The sequence below is a fragment of the Gossypium raimondii genome, chromosome 8 (genome assembly GCF_025698545.1).
Source record: "Gossypium raimondii isolate GPD5lz chromosome 8, ASM2569854v1, whole genome shotgun sequence".
Classification (NCBI taxonomy): domain Eukaryota; kingdom Viridiplantae; phylum Streptophyta; class Magnoliopsida; order Malvales; family Malvaceae; genus Gossypium; species Gossypium raimondii.
In genome coordinates this window covers 60,339,459-60,359,554 of record NC_068572.1, presented here as the reverse complement: position 1 = coordinate 60,359,554, position 20,096 = coordinate 60,339,459, and the positions used below count along the sequence as shown (strand labels likewise).

General features: G+C 31.9%; 2 protein-coding genes across 5 annotated transcripts; one reads left to right on the top strand and one right to left on the bottom strand.

Moving 5' to 3' along the window:
- Positions 1 to 813: 813 nt before the first annotated feature.
- LOC105792733 (peptide chain release factor PrfB1, chloroplastic) lies at positions 814 to 7,480 on the bottom strand. Its single transcript, XM_012621476.2, has 7 exons — positions 7,154 to 7,480; positions 6,543 to 6,614; positions 4,617 to 4,837; positions 3,758 to 3,961; positions 2,208 to 2,423; positions 1,456 to 1,642; positions 814 to 1,358 (listed from the first exon to the last, which is right to left on the bottom strand). Exons 1-7 carry the CDS (start codon positions 7,329 to 7,331, stop codon positions 1,045 to 1,047), a joined length of 1,392 nt encoding a protein of 463 aa, XP_012476930.1. The 5' UTR covers positions 7,332 to 7,480; the 3' UTR covers positions 814 to 1,044.
- A 3,926-nt stretch (positions 7,481 to 11,406) lies between these two features.
- LOC105792732 (phospholipase A(1) LCAT3) lies at positions 11,407 to 19,141 on the top strand. 4 transcript variants are annotated; one of them, XM_052634698.1, is made up of 11 exons: positions 11,407 to 11,719; positions 13,019 to 13,092; positions 13,208 to 13,335; positions 13,513 to 13,648; positions 13,794 to 13,845; positions 14,953 to 15,053; positions 15,523 to 15,702; positions 16,618 to 16,775; positions 17,828 to 17,882; positions 18,122 to 18,175; positions 18,850 to 19,141. In XM_052634698.1, the coding sequence occupies exons 1-11, from the start codon at positions 11,497 to 11,499 to the stop codon at positions 19,012 to 19,014; spliced, it is 1,326 nt and encodes a 441-aa protein (XP_052490658.1). In that variant the 5' UTR covers positions 11,407 to 11,496; the 3' UTR covers positions 19,015 to 19,141. The 4 variants fall into 4 exon arrangements, with proteins under 4 accessions (XP_052490658.1, XP_012476929.2, XP_012476928.2 ...); XM_012621475.2 differs by having other exon boundaries at positions 13,019 to 13,110; positions 16,618 to 16,717; XM_012621474.2 differs by having other exon boundaries at positions 13,019 to 13,110.
- Positions 19,142 to 20,096: the final 955 nt, after the last annotated feature.

The window sequence follows — 20,096 nt, the reverse complement described above, 5'->3', positions numbered from 1 at the left end:
CGAACTTTAGTAACCCAATAGTTATTTCTTTTTAACTTGATTTTACAATTTTCTAATACGACCCCTGGACTTTTTATTTTTAACCATTCTAATCCAAAACGAAACAACAAATTTCCTTGTTTTTTGTTTCCAAATCCAAACCAACATATTTCAGGGGTGAATTTCTAGAAAATACTTATAATTACACATAAATAATTTAGAACCCCATATAGTTTCAAAACTTCCATTCAACTCCTTGTCCATATTGTTTTGAGAGGGTGGAATCGAGCCAAGCCAAGTCCAAATACTAGCAAGCTTGAGCTCGAGCTCAACTCGAAATTCAAAACTCGATACTCAGCTCAAGCTCAATCAAACATCTATCTTTAAGTTTTTGATATAATCAAGTAACTCAAGCTTGATTAAGCTCGTTTATCAATTTTTGTATTTGAACTCGATTAATCTAGTACGTATTCAAACTCGAGCTTAACTCGATAATTAAGTTTAGAGTTAATAATATATACATATTAAATTTAGAGTTAATAATATATACATATTAAGGGCAATAATTAATTTAATAATATAAATTTTTTAAAATATATATTAAAATTGAAAATTCGATAAAATCTACCACCCATTCGAGCCGAGCATTACTAAGATCAAATTAAGCTCAATCGATAGCTCAATAATTACCGCATCAATTCCAATTTTTTCAAGTCAAACTCAAGTAACTTGAAAACACACCCCGAGTTTCAAAGTCTTTTTATTTATCACCATTATGTCAAAAAAAAAAGCAAAAAAAAAACGATAAGTTTTTTATATTTTTATTGTATAAAATGACTAATAAGCATATTCATATATCCAACAAATTAAATAAGATTCATATGGTACTATTCGAATGGTTAGCAGATGAATGGACTCGGATAACAAATCAATTAAGCCGTTCCGAAAATTTAAAAAATTACAAATATCCGAGCCGCTGTTATTCGTAAATAATTCAAAGAATTTGAGCCTACATACACAAAAAGGGTATTATATAAGTTAATCATGAATCACAAAACTCTTTAATTAGGCCCCTGTTGTAGTTGCAGTTGCAGATGCATTGATACTGTGTTTATATTTAAGGTAAGCTTTGATGAAGGCATCCAATTCACCATCCATCACCGATACAATATCCGAAGTCTCGAACCCAGTCCGAACATCTTTCACCAGTTTGTAAGGATGGAATACATAGTTTCGTATCTGCTGCCCCCACTCGGCCTTCACTGCATCTCCCCTTATTTGCTTGATTTCGGATGCACGTTGCTCCTCGGCTATCACTAATAACTTGGCTTTTAATCTGGTAAGAGCCTTGATCTTGTTAGCTAGCTGCGATCTCTCTTCTGCAATATGCATAACATTTGTTTCAATGATAAATGCTGCTTTTCAAATAAACTGCTTTAAATAAATTGAAACTAGAAAAGCAATGAGGTGAAAAACCTGTGCAACGAACGGTAACACCAGTCGGGATGTGAGTAATCCGAACGGCGGTTTCAACCTTGTTCACATTCTGACCTCCTTTCCCTCCTGCCCTTGAAAATGAAATTTCAAGGTCTTCCTCAGGTAATTCAACATCTACCGAATCTTCAGGGAGAAGAGGCATTACTTCAACACCGGAAAAGCTTGTCTGTATATAATCCAATGTAAGCAAATAAACGGAGGCAAGGGTTCAATGTGAATGATAAAAGATTCAACAACAACCTGATTTCTAAACCAAAGGTCTCTATGAGGTTATCGGAAGACAATGATTCTTTTCTCAAAGGAAAAAGAATAGAGAGGGTTCTGTTCGGAAGAGGATACCAGTCAAACTGGTATGAAATAGCATAGCTTTTCTTGAAAGAATTTACAGAAAGCATATTGAACTTCCATCAACCGAGGCAAAAAAAACTTCCTTCACGTATGCAACAAGTCTTTCAGGCAAAGTATCAAAACAACCATCTCGTGGCAGCTATTACCGTGTACATGATCTTCCTAGTGCAACAAATCCACTCACAGTATGGATGCTTAGAAGCATAATGCAAACAAGTAAAAGATGCAGGAAAATTAACCACTTATTACAGAAATTTTGAAGCAAAAACGAATGTTGGTCATTGAGATCATCTAATTATTGGATAAGAATGGTTAAAAACAATTACCACAAAAGAAGAGAATGAGTCTTTTCTAAACGTTCAACAAAACATAACAGAAGTTACCTGACGAAGACCTTTAGCATTGAAAGGAGACTGTCGTACTATACGATGAGTCCCTTTCTCTCCAGATAGATAGCCATAAGCATATCTGCCTTCAACTTCAATTGTGACCGACTTAATCCCGGCTTCCTCTCCCAATGACTTTTCAACAACTCTTGTCTTATATTTCTGTTTCTCTCCCCATCTCGTGTACATCCTGAGAAGCATGTCAGCCCAGTCCTGTTGGAAAGGATCAATATTTTTACTCAATAAAAGTAAACAGAGATAAAGCTTAGTGGTACATCAGGCCCCATGATAAAAAAAAATAACTTTGGGGATCCACAATTAAGTCCTCATACTCACTGATTATTGCGAATCTGAATATGGATGAATATAAACCCTATGAATTTGAATTAAAAGAATTTAAGTTGAATATGAGCAGCAGTTTCATGTTGTGGGATGTGTCTATGGTTGATGCTTTGATTTAGAAGAACTAGATTAAACCCCAATATCTGAAATATTTGTACTGTTTATACCAGCTGTAAGCCCCATAATAGAAGTCTTTTTATATAGTAAAATGCTTATAGCTAAAATGCTGATAAATCCCACACCATTTTAGGATAGGTTTCTTGGCGTGGCACCTTATCAAGACAGGCCAGTTCACCCTGTGCAAATCAGTCTCTAAACAGATGTCTAAAATGGTCCTAGAGGCAATGTAATTTGTTCCCTTGTTCCTTGTTCATGTCTGTTATTCACTGTTTTTCATTTTTTCTAAGTTAAATTCTGTTATTGATCCCTGTACTTAGTAAAATTAGTGGATTTAATCCCTATATTTTTATTTGGTCATTTTAATCCCTGTACTTTCCAAATTTTAAAATTTCAGTCCTCACTAAACAATAATTGTTAAATTCATTCAATAAAGTTCTACTGTTTCCAAAATCTGATACGCCAAACATATTATCATATGTGTAATGTCATGTCAACTTATTATTTCCACATATTACTCACTAAAATTCCAGTTAATGGATTACTGACTGTCATTTGCATTAAGACTTTCAAATTTTGAAAAGTATAGGGAGTTAGAATGATCCAATTGGGGAATATGGACTAAATCTGCAACTGTACACATAGTACAGGTCTAGTTATTAAATTTAACTAAACGGATTTAACTGCTACTATTTGGGCCAAGAGTAAATTTTCAAATTTTGAAACATACAAGGACTAAAATTTACCAATCCGAAAAGTACAGAGACTAAATCCACAACTTTCGCAAAGGAAAGGGACTAATAGCAGAATTTAACCTTTTTCTATTAAGTAGTGTTATCCTCCATCTCTTGGTTTCAGATTTATTTTGTCCTTACACTTAATCAGGTATTATATATGGAAGTTACCATAAATTAATTTTCATCTTTTTACTGATTATATATATGGTATAATTTTCAAATTTGATAGAACTAAAAGAGGCTAACGATACAGCCCCATGACATTTAACAAAATTTGAATGGAGAACATCATTGTTTTATTGGACAAGAAAATAGTAACATAAATCATTCATGCCGTATCAAATATATTACCTGTGCATCGGTGCCTCCAGCACCAGCAGTTATAGAGATGACTGCACCTTCTTTGTCATATGGACCAGAAAGAAGTTGAGTTAACTCGAATCTGTCCAATGCCTTATTTAGATCGTTAATCACATTGACAGCCTCTTCTAGAAGTGCAGCATCTATGGAGTCCATCTCCTCTGTTAGATTAACTATAGTTTCAGCATCTTCAACCTGCATCCAATGTATGATATGAAGTACACTATCTATATAAACAAAACATATTAAGGAAGTAGTACTTTTCCAAGTTCCAGTATAGCACATTGTCATCAAAATCTTAATTACGATAAGTATACAGCTATAAATTTTAGGCATGATGACTTATTTGGTTCTTCAACTTTACAAAAAAAAAAAAAAGTCATTTTAGCCCTCCATTTAATTTTCTGCCTCTTTTAGCTTGTAAACTTGCGTTATTTGTCAAATCACCCAAAAATAGATGGAAAAGTTAACATCTGTTAACTTTGCTAATGTGGCATACATGTGGTTTAGAAAAATAAAAAAATTAGAAATTAAAAATTATTAAAAAGGTATTAAAAATTTTAAAATTTTTTTTAAAATTAATTAATTGCTAATGTGGCATACATATGGACCGCCAGCAAAGTTATCAGTCGTTAATTTTTCCATCCATTTTTGGGTGATTTGACAAACAATGCAAGTTCAAAAGCTAAAAGAGGTGAAAATTTAAATGAAGGGCTAAATTGACTTTTTTGTAAAGTTGGAGAGCCAAATAGGTCCTAATGCCTAAATTTTAACAACTACAAGTCTATACAAGTCAAAATATAAAAGAGAAATTTCATTCTGTCAAATGGTCTTAACAAGAAATTCATACCTTCGTTTTAAATTCATTGAGTAAATTTATTTTGTCTTTGACATCAGTCAATGCCAAAAGAGTTTCTTGAGCTTTGGCACGATCATCCCAAAATGAGCTATCAGCTGTTTTTGATTCCAGAACCACGAGTTCCTTTTCTAATTGCTGCATACCAGCAGATGTTCTAATCTCATTAACGCGTTCTGAGGCCGTTTCAACATCTTTCCTTAGAGCATAAAAATCTGTCAAAATTATTGTGATAATTCAGTAATGCTCTCAGCAATATTTATAATGTGCAAATCCAACTTGCATCACATCCAAAGGTAAAAGCAGGACCTTCAGTAGGGGGAGGTAAAAGGCTAATCAACACTCTCGATTGTATCAGGAAAAAAAATTTATCAGTTCGAAATTTTCTTCAAACTTTCATCATTACTTTTATACATTTTAACGATAACATCAACAATCTCTTTATCAAAATAAATGGCATGGATCATCCTAAAGATACCGGATGAGACTGCAGTTGAAAAGGAAGTAGCATAAGAAAAAGCAAGTTGAAAGCCAAAATGAACAAAGAGAGCATGTAGTTTTAGTCCTGAAAGGACAAATATTGCACATTAAATCCTAATCCAGCAAAAATTGCTTGAGCTTAATAGAAAATCCAACTGTTTTTATCTCTTCATTAAGGATGAGTGCGAGGAAATAAAAGTTCAAAAAGGAAGGAGCCAAAGATCATATAAAATAGTGACCTTAAATAGTTATATCAAAACTAACATTTTCTTTTCCAGAGGGCCCTACACTGATCAGCTTGTAGAGGGTAAGAACACCATGGAGGTCCCTGTAGTAGGTGTCATATTGTATTTTGCCCCTCTACTAAAAAAAGGGCAAAATAGTCTCTGTATATTAGATCAAAGAGCAAACTAGTCCTATTAAAAATTTCATCGATTGCTATTGTTGAAAACTGGTCCATGAACGTTAGCATGAGGTACACGTGGCACCATTTGGTTATTTTGTTAGCCATACCAGTTTTTAACAGTAGAAATGGATGAAATTTTTAACAAAAGGACCAATTTGCTCTTTGATCTAACATACAGGGACTAATTTACTCAATTTTTTAGTAGAGGGGGTAAAATGTAATCCAATCCTAGTACAAGGGCCTCCATGGTACTTTTACCGCTTGTAGAGCCATTTCAAAAATGGCAAACTCTATATCCTTAGCTGACAAGCAAGCATATGGCTCCTTATTAAGTCACAAATTCAGGAGCAAGATATAAGAGGAAGGTTTAATGCCGTTATTAGTATTTGCAAACCAGAGATTCTACAATTTCCATTAGAATGGCCATCTTTGAAACTTCATCTACATTGAAAACTGCAGTTTTTGCAGCAGTAACAATGACCAGTGACGGAGCCAGGGGGGGTGGGCAGGGGCCCAGCCCCTCCCCTAAAATAGAAAATTTTCCATTCAGGCCCTTTTATAATTTATAAAATTTTAAATTAGTGATGGTAAAATTACACTTTGGCCCCCCAAAAATGATAAAAATTTGATTTAATCCTTTAAAAGTTATAAAGATATAGACTATTAAAATGATGAAAATGCATACAATTTAATTCCACCCCCCCCCCAAAAAAAAGTTTTTTGGCTCCGCCACTGACTAATGACTATAAAACCAAAGAAGAACCTCAACATCTTCTCAATCATACATGTTAGATTTACAAATAAAACAAAAATATCCTTTATAAGAAACTTAATACATTAAGCATAAAATAAGATTTAATGAGTAAAACTCAAACTGGTTCTCACTAATTTAAGCAAGAAGATGACCATTGTTTCCTGGGATATAATAAACAGCCATTTGAATAACATTACTGGCCTAGTACAACATCTTATAAAACATCAAAATTTTCAGCCCCAAATATGTGAATTGGAATTTAGTAAGCTATACAGCATACCTTGCATTACCCATTCTCTTGTACTGGTTTCTACTCCTTCACTTAATTGGCTATCCGAAGTTGCATATGTAACTGAGTTAATAATCCATAAGTTAAAAACAAAAAACAAACATGTAAGCTAAAATATCAAACTTTCTAATATGCTAAAAGAAAACATAGTAACCAACAGATGCGGTAGTAGCACATTGCACTCATAAGAAGAGAAGTCGGGTCAGGAGGGGCAACAAGAAGCCGAAAGATTAGTCTTTATGTACAGTAAAAACATATACGAAGGATATCTTGGTTATGAAAAAGGGAAAAAATAGAAAACATAGTCATTTTAATATGCTTTCAAAATAAATTAAAAGAACCCAAACACACAGCATGAATGACATAAAACCCACAATTTTTTTTCTCACCAAAAAATACAAGAAACATATAGGATAATTCGTTTCTTGAGACCACCTTAAGAAGTTGGAGTTGAGTTACCAGAAGAATTGCAAAAGAATCATTAACACGCAACAACAACGAAATGAAATCCACAATTTTTTCTTAGCAGAAAGTCGAAGAGAACATATTGAAACCTGAACGTCTTTGTAGCCAAAAAGAGTTGGACTAAGAGATTAACTTACCAGAAGAAGTGAAACGGGGAGGAGGGGTAGAGAGAATTGCAGAAAAAGGAAACGAAGTGGTCGTGAAATGAGTCAGTGATAGCAAAAATGGAGCTTTGTTGACGTTCGACAAAGAGAATGGATTTGTGGGTTTTAGAATGGTGGGTGAGCTTAAAAGAGGGTTTAAAATGGCATCCATTTTGGGGTTATTGAGGAAAATAGAATTTAGCAGTGGAATGTCATCACTTGCTTTGTTTCAACGGTGGTATGTTAGAATCGCAAATGGATAGAGAAAGAGAGGGAGCAAGACCACCCCTGTAAGCTCCATAACGGTAAAAGGCAGGTTTCCGGTTGCTTCTAATTAGCTTCTTTTTTTCTTTTTTTTTAAGAGTTATCGGATAAAAATAGGCGTAATTTTTCCGGGCTAAGCCTGAAATTTCAATAAAAAAACTGATATTTTTGTTGTTATTTCTTACTTTTTGTTACTGTTTTTTTTAATGTTTTTGTTACTATTTAACTATTATGCTATTATTATTTTATTGTTAATGTTTAAATATTTTATAATATTTATTTTATTGTTAATTTCGTTACTATTTTAGAAGCATTTACTTATTAAGTTACACTTGTTTTAGTGTTATTTAAGTATAAAGATTTTCTTTTAATTTATTCTCAATTTATTGATAAACATTTATTTTAATATTTTTAGTGTGTCGGGTGTATTATTTTTTAATATTTTATATAAAAATATAATATTAAAAAATAATGGGAGTCGGGTCCGAATTTTAGGCCTATTTTTCGGATTTTAAGTTGGGCCAGGCCTAATAATTGGGTCTAAATTTTTGTTATGGGTTAATGAATTTTTAATCAGACTTTAAGGAGATAAATAAGTATTTTTCAAATTAGAGCGATTAAATAACTTTTTTATCCAATATTTTATCTATTCATATTTAAGCATCACTCCACCTGTATTTATCATCCAACGGTTTTAATTTTATAAATTTAATATGTCAATTTAAGAATTAATATTCAAATATTTGGTTTAAAATTAAAGTTAAATTGATAACATAAATTCAAATTCAATATAAAACAATTAACACTTAATAGTGATAGAAAATGTTTTCAAAACTAATATAACGCTATTGATTGAATCGGAATTAGTGGTTTGACTATTGATCTGATTTTTGCAATATTGGTATTATCAATTAAATTTTAATCTTTTAAACTGGAGAAATATAAAGAATAAATCTCTAAAACTAAAATTAAAATTATTAAATTCTAAATTGGAGAATTTGACCAAATTAAAAATGGTGAAAATATTTGACAGGTCCCTCTATTATAGAGACATGATTAAATTAGTTCCTCCACTATTAAATTGATCAATTTAGTTATTGTACTATTAAAATTTTAAAATAAAGCCAAATTTCGATAAAGTTAACCTTCACTATTTTTAATAACGTTATTTATTATTTAATGAATTAATATTTTGAAAACTTTTTATTCTACAAATGAAATCTTTTGCTTAAAGTTTATCTGCAAAAGAAAAAAAGACCCAAATTCATAACATTTTTTAAACAATATATGTTCACTCTATTACAATTTGATATTATTGGGTTCTTTCTAATAGTACATGAAATATTTAATAATAAAGGAATTAATTTGTCCCGAACCCTACAATAGAGGGACTTAGTAAGTAATTTAACCAAACAAAAACCATGGAATCAAAGGAATAATGCAATGAAATTTTAGAATATGCCCTCTACAAATTCATGTTTGTGTTGCTTCCCTAATTTTCTAGAAGAAAAGAAATAAAATCCCTAACCAGATCTTTGCTTGCTTAGATGACTTGCCTTTCTAAGTTAATCCAATTGACTTCACTTGATAAAATAAATAGAAAATTTAACCCTAATTGATTCTATTAGTTGAGTATTCATTCAAGGCTTTTTATAGTAGTTTAATTTTACGTATATGAAAAGAAAATGATAAAAATAGAAAATTTTCATGCAATTTACGAGGCTAAAATACAGTACGAGTTCTCAAATTAATTATATTTGAAATTTAGTCCTTATATTTCTTAGATTTTAAAATTTAAGTTCAATTGTATATGTCGTTCAAATTGTTCAATTAAATTCATCAGTATTATGTTTTGAAATACACATTAGTAGCTATGTAACAAAAAAAACGAACGTCGTAATGAACTAAATTTTATCATAAAAACATTAATGGTGTACACAATTGAACTTTAATTTTGAAATCTAAAAAGTAGGGAGACTAAATTCCTTAAATAAAAAGGCATAATACTAAAATTAGCCTCAATGTTTACATCTCTTGTCAAATTGACCCTTATTCTTTTTGAACTAAATTTGGTTCTCAATCTCCTAAAAACAAGAAGAGTAAAATTGCTTTATTCTTAGTGAGAATATTGACTAAAACGTTAAATTTTTAAATATGTCAATCCATATATACGTCATATATATAATTTTTAATATTTTTTATAAAATTTCAACTAATTGCTAGTGTAATTTATAAAACACATAATGTCATATTCACACGAAGTGCACATAGTCGACATATGGTTATCACGCCAACATCATTAAAAACTAATGTTTTAGTCATAATTTATATTAAAAAAATATTTTAACTTTTATTGAAAGATTGATAACTAAATTTAGCTAAAAATAATAATGACAAAACATGTGAATGTTAAAGACTATACTTAACAATACCAAATAACCAAAAATAAATTTCAAATTTAAGAATAGTACAGAGACTTATAACATAATAACCAATTTACAACCGTTCATCCAATTCTTAAACAAAACTATTTTTTAAAGAAAAAGCATAATAACTTATTTAGCCCTCAAACTTTAACAAAATATTTATTTTAGCCCTCCACTTAAATTTTCACCCTTTTACCCCTTAAATTTATGTTTTATTGTCAAATCACCCAAAAATGGATGCAAAATTTAATGTTTTGAACTTTGTTGACCTCGCATACACATGGATGACACATCATTTGATTAATTTTTTAAAATTTTTAAAAATTAAAAATATATAATTTATTTTTAAAATAAAAATCATTAAAATTATTTATAAAAATATATAAAAATATTTAAGTTTTTAAAATTAATTAAATAGAGGGTTAAAATGATTTTTTTTATAAATTGGAGGGCTAAAAAGGTTATTATGCCATAAAAAAAAGAAGGTAGGTAGGTTGTTGTAGAAGATGAGAGATAGATCATTGTAGTAGTTGAGATGGCTAAGGAAACGCAGGTAAAAGGACATGACACCTGTTAACATCCGTCACTTTCTTGGTTTGTGTCCCACCTATCGGTCAAATTAATTAATTTCATAAGTTTTTCCGACTACACAATTATCTTATCTATTTTAAAAAGGAAAAACACTTTTAGTTACTTTGGGTTTTGGTTATTAACTTTAAAAAATTACAAAACAGGTCTTAAATTATTTGAAAGTTTTCATTTAAGTCATTACACTGTCAAAATTATTGTTGTATGACCTTATCTATTCATATTGTTTGCACAAATCGAAAGCTTTTTTTCCTCTACTAATGCACATGTCAGTTTTTTTAACGAAACTACGAATCAAAATTTAAACAACTTTATTCTATTTAATAGTAAATGTTAACTTTGTTGCACTTTGGCCTTATTTGATTATTTTTAATAGTACATAGATTAAATTGATCTATTTAATAATTAAAGGACTAATTTGATCATATCCAGCTTATAATAAAGAGACTTTGCAGCAATATTGTTTAAACTGGACTAATTAGATTAAGAATTGATCAGGGTACTAATGCGAAGAAGGGGGTTTGATCGACTGATCCACGAATCGCTCAAAACCAATTGAACCAGGCTAAAAAGTTGATTGAATTGGTTGAATTGAATTTTTAATAATTTTTTGTTCTATTTAATTTTTTTGAATTTTTAATAATTTTTTAATCAAATCAAACTAATCGAACTAATTGAATTGAAAATAAGTGGTCTAATCAGTTCAACCATTAAATCGGTTCAGAAAAAAAATTTCTAAATATACTAACAAGAATAAAATAAATTAATTGAAAATGTAAATATAATAATTTGATAATCCCATTTAAAATTAAAAGAAAATTATAATGTACCAAATTCAAAAAGAACAAAAGAATTGGGAAATAATAAGAATTAAGTAAAAATAAAAGGACATAAATGCAAAAATCTAATCTACTTTTGTCTTGTCGTTACATTGATTTAATGTGTTTTTTTAAAGCTTTCAGTGAGTGCTCTCGCTTCACAATTATAAATGCCAATCCTACTCAAAACACTTTCTCTCTCAAGTCAAAGTCCGAATCCAATAAAAAAATATAACCGACGATGCTGAGAGACCGTTTCTGCCCATGTTTCGGTTCCCAAAGCTCCGGCAATACCGGACCGGACCTAGATCCGGTTCTGCTTGTATCCGGAATAGGAGGCTCCATTCTTCATTCTAAAAAGAAGTTGTTTGGAATTGAATTCGAGACTCGGGTTTGGGTTCGGATCCTGTTTTCTGATATGGAGTTCAAGAAGAAGCTTTGGTCTCTTTATAATCCTAAAACAGGTGCTTTTTTTGTTTTTATTTTGGTGTTTGCATGCATATTTTACGTAGACTTGGGTTTTGGATATTATGTATATTTATATTGGTTTCTGGTTTTCTGTTTGGTTCTTGGGAAATTGGATGAACGGCAGATATAGATAAGAAAGGGCCGAAAGATAGAAATTGGGTTTTGCACAAATACTAAGTTTGTTGTTTTTAGTGAATAAAATTTTGTTTTTTTTTAGGCGGAAAGTACTTGGGGGTAAAGTTAAGTATGGTGTTTTTGTTAATGTTGACTTGGTTTGACTGAACACGTTAAAAAAATTAAAAAGCAATCTTAGTTGAATCTGATTGTTTTTTTTTTTTTAATTGATTCCGTGTGAAAATTTTTCTCCATTTTTACTTTATTTTTCCTCCCATCCCTCGGTGGTCTGTATTTGTTGTAGGAGAATATGAGTTTATCATGTAGGAGATTAAGTGTTTAAACATAAAACCTTTGGCAATGCTTTTGTTTAAGAGCAGCCAAATAAGCATCAGATAGATAAGGAATATCTTTATCAGAGTACTTTTTGGCTCCTTGTTTCAGGCAATTAGTAATATAATATTATAATATTATATTATTACTATTATAAATTCTAAAAGTTTTCTTTGCATAGCTTTGCATCTAAAGATCTAAATGCTGAGCTTGTTTTAGTATGAAACTTCCATTCTTCATATCTTGTATATCACCTAAACTTGATATTTCACTAGCAAAGTAATCCTGAATTTATGCTATGCAGTATAGTTTTAAGTCTTGAGATCTTAATGAAGGCATGGAAAGTTTTGCAATTATTAAGTAATTAGTATGTAATGAAACTTGATTTGGTTCGACAAGGTATTTTACCGGAGTTTATATATGTATAAGCTATACTGCTATAGGACCTTTCATCTAGACCAAGGCCCTAGAACCTCCAATAGCCTCTCAAATGACTGCTTTCTGCAAACCAGTAACTAAAGACCACAAATAAACCTGTTTATATTGTTTTTGTTTCTAGTAATAAATTATTAGTCCTTATTTCATGCTTGTTCATAATGAGAAGTCTTTATTCGTGATCTTTACCTGTTCACTCTTCTCTTATAATGTTCTTTGTGGTACTATTTTGTACAGTATTAATGGATAATTTCTTTATTCCATTTGAAGTAAATTTTCATTTCAATATTGGATCAGTTTAACCATTATTATTGCTGTTATTATTATTATTATTATTATTTAGGATTTGTTTACATGAAGCTTTTCTGTGGCATAATAGCACTTGTGTGAAGTTGATGTATTTTTATTTTTAGGTTATACTGAATCATTGGATGAGGACGTCGAGATTTTGGTCCCTGATGATGATTATGGACTATATGCAATCAATGTATTGGATCCTTCTTTGGTAAAACCAGTTTTTCTACTATTTTGTTGTATATTTCCTTGATAAAAAAAAGTACCTGACTGAGGTGATAAAACTTTTATACCTCTTGATCCTCCAGGTGATAAAACTTTTACATTTCAGTGAGGTCTATCATTTTCACGATATGATTGATATGCTAGTTGGATGTGGGTATAAGAAGGGAACCTCATTGTTTGGATATGGTTATGATTTCCGGCAAAGCAATAGGTAACTCATTTTCAACTGCTATACTTTTTGGTGGTTGAGGTTGATACTTTTAGTTATATAAATGATTCTGTATCTTTTTTTTTATATATATAAACATGATCATGTCTTAAAATTAAATTCCTTGATCCTACTCTGCACAGATGTCAGTTTCATGGATGCATGTTAAATTGTTGTCAGGATTGACAAGTTAATGGATGGTCTCAAAGTTAAGTTGGAAACTGCCTACAAGGCTTCTGGAGGAAGAAAAGTTACTATTATCTCACATTCAATGGGAGGACTGTTGGTGATGTGTTTCATGTCACTTCATAATGAAGTATGCAGTTTTTGTCATGTTGCTGTTGAAAATTTGACAATCAGTTATAAATTACATGTTACCTGTTGAAGTTTATATTCTTCAATGGAGGATTGCTTGCATTCCATTTCTTTGATAGAAGTGATAAACTATTGTTTAATGGCAGGTATTTTCCAAATATGTAAATAAATGGATTACTATCGCATGCCCTTTCCAAGGTAATTTTGTTCACGTCAAATGTTTGAGTTGGGAACATGCAATTTGCAGCCTTCCTTAATGCAAATTTCGGCATATATGATTGGCATGACTTGGCAAATTGACTGCTTTAGATTCTTCAGAGAATGTTGGCTTGCTTCCATAGAGATATACAAAAACCACAACTTTTCCTTGTCAATCAAATTTATTTAAGAGAGGTTTGTCAGTATCAAGAGTTTTGTTAAGTAATAAATCCAAAATATAAAAATTTCTAAGGTTCCGAGGTCGTAAAAAAAGGTGTAGGATGTTGTGCAGTAATATTGAATGCTCATGCAGTTTCAAGTTTTATATGTTAAATTTCTGCACTTGCACTTCTTAGTTGCATACGTACTTCACTACTAGCTTATCATCATTTCATTAAACGGATTAGTGACAGAGAATTTGATATACTCTTTGTCAGCTGCTTTCTACCTGTTTTTGACGAAATCATTCTAAGTGGCTCTGGGCTCATAATCATGCTGGTGCACATGTGCCAGCTTCCTTTGGATAATTCATCTTCAGCATGTAATACAAACGATTCAACTCAAAATATCCATACGTTTTTCACATTGTACTTAATTTTCCTATTCATTTTTCAACTTCTTTTTCTCATAAGCTTTGTTTACATCTATAAAGTAGGTTGGCTGAGAATCATACTAATGTTAGCAAGTGTTGTTAGCAGAGTTTCTAATGATATTATTTCCGCTTCATCCATTCTTGTTACATTTTTGTCAACGACAGCTTCTGCCATTCCCCCTTTATGTGGTTTTCTGTTTGGCCTACTATGATTTAGGGATCCCTTATATCAAGACTCTAAGGTTGGTGTATTTTCTTGACTCGACTAACTACTGATCCAAAGCTAGTTTAGTTGAGCTGAATAATCCTTTTCCTCATTTTCTTGGTCTCTTGTGATGGTATGTCAAGGAAATTGTATCTCAACATCTTTAGTGATAAGGCTATTGAACCTGGAATATAATTTGACAACTTGAATGACTTTACGTCAATTTCTAGAGTTTGTAAAATTTCCCCATCTTTTTGCATCTCTCCTGTAACATCCAATGGTTATTTTTAATGAATTCTGAGCTTAACAGGTGCCCCGGGGTGCATCAATGATGCTCTCTTAACTGGATTGCAGTTTATTGAAGGTTTCGAAGCCTACTTCTTTGTATCAAGATGGACGATGCATCAGCTGGTAATTTCTATATTCAGAGTAGTTGATTCTGTATTTGGTGGACCAGTGGGTATTTGATTTTCAAGAAAGAAGCTAAAAGTGTTGGAGGTGGATATCAATCATTAGTTATTTCTCTTCATTGTTGTTGGTCAGATCTTCAATCAATTAACCTGCTGAATACTCTGTTCGTGCGTGGTAATTAGCTGATATGCATGCTTAGGGATTTGTTTGCATTAATAAATTAAGTTGAGGGTGTGTATATTAGTGGAAGTAATATCAAAGAACCGTGATAACTTTTTGAACTTTTAGTTCTAATGATGAGGGTACAATCATTGACAACCTTAAGTACTGAAATATATGGTTAAGCTGCTTTGTCAACATTATTGAGGCTTTTAGTTGACAACTTCACATGCTTTATAGAGACAGGATGAAATTCGACCCCAATGTTTGATCTGGCTTTATATATTTATGTTCATTATTTCATATGTAGCTGGTTGAGTGCCCATCTGTGTATGAGATGTTGCCAAATCCATATTTTAGCTGGAAAATGCAACCTCAAATTAATGTTTGGCGAGGGCATACTGAAGATGGGGAAACTTCTGTGAAACTGGAGTCCTATAGCCCTATTGAAAGCATCAGTCTCTTCAAAGAAGCGTTAAGACATAATGAGGTGATTAACTTCTCTTTCAATATAGCTTGAGAACACCATAAATTCTTGAAATGAAGGTGATGAACCTTTTTTCACTGTATTATTCCTCTTTCTTGGTCGTGCTTAAAGCTATGAAACATAGCTTGGCTAGGATCATGAGTATGGATATTTTTAGTTTGGGATTTGCTTGGTCTTTTATAAATATGTATGTATTTTTCTTTAAGTATATACCTACTGGAAAGAAAGGAAAATTGTACTTCAATGTTGGAATATTTGTGTACTAGGTTATGGATTCCTTGACAAATACTTCTCTATAAACTCAACATCCTATAAATGTTAGTTCAGCCTAGGTTTATTCTTATTTATCTAGGACGCCTATGGGAATTGAGTTAAGATTAAAAACATCACAACGAAGACTAATAGTTAAGGGAACAAGTTACATGAGGGAAATTTACTAGCATCAAATTTCTGTAGAACTAAACTAGAGATAAGTGAGAAAAACAAATTAAACTGTAAGCATTTTGACCCTTTACTGTTCAAAATCATTAACAGTTCCTCTCTATGCTTCTCTCAATTGAAACACAATGTACTATCGTTCTAACACCTTATTTACTAGAAAAGAGAACTTGATTAATGGAATATTACTTGTATGTCTTCTCGCTGCTGAGTGCTGAGACCCTCTCTAAGAAGGGTGTTTCTTCTATCTTTTGTAATATAAGCCTGACTAGGACTCCAGATATGTTTACTAAATCATGATTGGATCTTGTAAAGCCATTCATGTCTGTTCAAAGTGTTTTGCTCTAAATTTAGTCTTGCTGCTGCCAAAGATTTGTGGAGTTTGTGGTTTTTCTTTTGCATTTTTTCTGTGTGCTTTCTATAATCTAAACTGTACTATTTTACCTATTTCTGGCACTTTTATTGTCGGTGCTGTTGCAGTTAGATTATGGTGGGAATACAATAGCTCTACCGTTCAACTTTTCTATTCTCAATTGGGCTGCCGGGACACGCAAACTTATCGACAATGCTAAACTACCAAGTGGGGTTCGCTTCTATAACATTTATGGCACATCGTTTGACACACCTTTTGATGTTTGGTATGTGATTGAATCACTTTATCAGTTAGGGTCCATTTGTTTCACGGAAAATGACTTCTGAAAATTGATTCTGTACTTTTCTGTGCTTGTTTTTCGAAAAAAAGCTAGGCCAATAGAAAAAGAACTCAAGTCAATGGAAAAATACCCCTTCTCCAGAAAATGTCTCATGTTTTTTGAAAAGCACAAGTTATTTTCCAAAGGGGCAATACCTTCTTGTATAGAAGCTGAAGCAAAGCAAAAGGAGATCCACCTCCTATGAATAGAAGTTGAAGGAAAGAAAAAAAGGGTTGATTCCTTTAGTGCAGGGATTGATCCCTTTTTATCAGTGCAGAATTTTAGGAAAAAGTCGAACAACCATTAATGTTTTAAATAGAATCATCCAGACTACAAAAACAAACTTTTCCAGGAAAAAAGTCCATTTTCCAGAAGTCTTCATGAAACAAGCACTCAAGCAGTCCTTTAGTTTCCAAATCATTTTCCATTTGGTTTTGGGTTGGATGCCTTGCATGTTTATAAAAACTAGGTTAATAATGGTTCCTCCATTTGTAGTTTGTTTCCTAGTATTTATGGTCCAAGTGATGAGCTAGATACTGTCAGTTGTTTTTCAAAACCTACATGCAAGGCAGAGAAATAATTGGTGTTATAGCTCACATCAGTTACATTTGAGGTTTGTGGTGGCCTTATACCTAGGCTGGACTTTCTTAGCTACTTTCAGTTGACCGATTGCTGAGACAGGTACCTAACACTTTCGTCCTGACCAATTGTCCCCCCCCCCCCCTGATGTGGCAAAAGTCTATTGTTTCAACTTCAAACATACAATTATGAATAGTTTATTGATCCATGAATCGGTAGATATCATCCTTGAATTTGTTAAATAATTTTTTCACACCTAGGATGGGACAAAAAGTTCAGACGAAAGTGTTGGGGTGGAAGCATTATTTGATTTGATATCGGTAGAATTTTAACTAGGACCAATGTGTCTGTAGCAAATGACATTTACTTGTCATCTGTTCTCAAAGCCGGCTTTTAAAATATATGACATTTATATGCAGTTATGGTACAGAAACGTCACCAATTGCAGACCTGTCAGAAATATGTCATACAATGGTGAGTCCTGTGTTCATGTTTACGGTGATAACTTCTATGTTAGAGAATATCCTCTTGGGACAAATAATCTTGACCTTTAGCCCAGTGTTTGAACGTAAAAGAAGTGTTACTAAAACATGATTGCTGTTTAGTCTTTTGGACTCAAAACTTTCCCCTCAGTTTTGCTTATTATTCATCAAACTTGAAGTTCCACCCTTGTATGCTAACTGTTGATATACTCGTTTGCTTGTTCATTCCAGCCTCAATATACTTATGTGGACGGAGATGGAACTGTTCCTGCAGAATCCGCAATGGTACTTACTCTCTTCAACTATCTTTTCATTCTTATGTTTACCTGAACTTATTTATATAAAATTTGTGATGGTCCTTTGGAATCACTTCTTAGAAAAAAGATTTGATTTTTATTTACTGCTGAAAAATGGATCGTAGAGTTTATTACAGTTAGACAGCTGCTATACTTCTTATAGTTAACCAATTAGACCTCTCTATTTATCAATAGCAATTGGTTTTAAGTTGGATGCTTAACACGGTATCCAAGTTCAGGTTCCTTTTTGTCGTTGCTTGTTATTCGTTCCGAGTTTGCCCTGTGGTAAGCTTTAAAAAATCTATCTTATTGTCTTACATCATGACATGAGAACCAGGATAACGTATCCAACAAAATTTAAACTATAGTTAACCATGTCAGCACAACTATGTGGAAGTGCTCAACATTCTCGGGTTGGCTAAGATGTCGGATTTTCAAAATAAACACGAGAAAAGTAAATAGAAAGTCTTATAGGTATAGTAGTTTAGAATCCTTATAAATATTGTAGGAACAATTTCTTGCTTGAACTAAGGTGATAGCATGCAATGTCATGATTCTTGTTGTATAATTGTTACCGTTCCATCTGGTATTTCAAGTGGTTTTCATCACCACCTCATGAGTCAGTAGTATGTTATAGTGAACTAAAACATTTCGGTCTTTCAGGCAGATGGATTTGAAGCAGTTGAGAGAGTAGGAGTGGCTGCCACTCATCGTGGGCTTTTATGTGACCAAACGGTATTTAAACTTATTCAAAAATGGTTGGGAATCGAACAGAAGATCAAGAAGCAGTTGAAGACTTCGAAAGTGGTAAATGCTTCTTCAAACTAGAATTTTTTATGTATCTACTATTTTGAACCGATAGAACTTGTTACTCGTTTATATTGTATCTATTTTTATTGTCAACATTTTTCATGATCATGCAAATAAAATCAAAATACTGACTGAAATGTACCAATATGAGTGTCAATTTCAAGTTTATACATGGATATAGATTCTTTTCTAGCAGTCAGAAAAAACCCTTGCTCCCATAAAGTATGGTCTTTATGTTCATGACTTTACTTGTTCAAGAGAATACGATCAAGGTATATCTTTCTTTCCGATTCGGTGTCGAAGAAGGTTATATCAAAGGAAAAATATAACCTTTCTAAGCTTGTGTAGGCACTTACATAACCACATTCGCATTACACACGTGTTAGGTAATTGATGTAAATGATGAAACCGTGATAGAATAATCAACAAGCGTTGGGTGTAATGGTAAGGCATATTGCACTCTTAGAGAGACAATTTAGGTTCAAATCTTGAAAACGATATTGTTAAAAGAGATAGTCACAAATCTCGAAAAGACATCTTTATAAACTGTAAAATGAACTGAAAGAATATCTTTGTCATGCCAATAGTTGCAAATTCAAAGCCTTGTGATAAGGTACAATTCATTAGGCTCCTTATCTCAACTATATAACACATTGAGCTTAGCATGATAGTGACCCTCTAATCTCTAGATTCGGATTCAATGCCTTCAAGTTTCAACTTTCATGTAAGAGATGTCCACTTTGAGGGAAGCTATTCATGTATTTAGCTAATATGAACATTAAAGTTAATGCTTGTTTAAAAACACTAGAGAAAATAAATGGATGGCAAGTGAATTGAAGATGGCAAGTGAGAACAATAAGGGTCTATATTCGGATTATTGAGATGTATATTAATACAGAATTAATTGCAATGAATCAACTGATATCAGTTTCTTTGGAAAGTCACTAGTGTAATTATAAACAACGATGATATGTTTGGGTAACAATTATAATTGGTGGGTTTTTTCAATTAGGTGTAATAAGAATATTACATTTTTTAATTTTTAGGGTAATAGCAGTTAAATCTAATTGTAAAAATTATATTTATACTGAATTATAAAA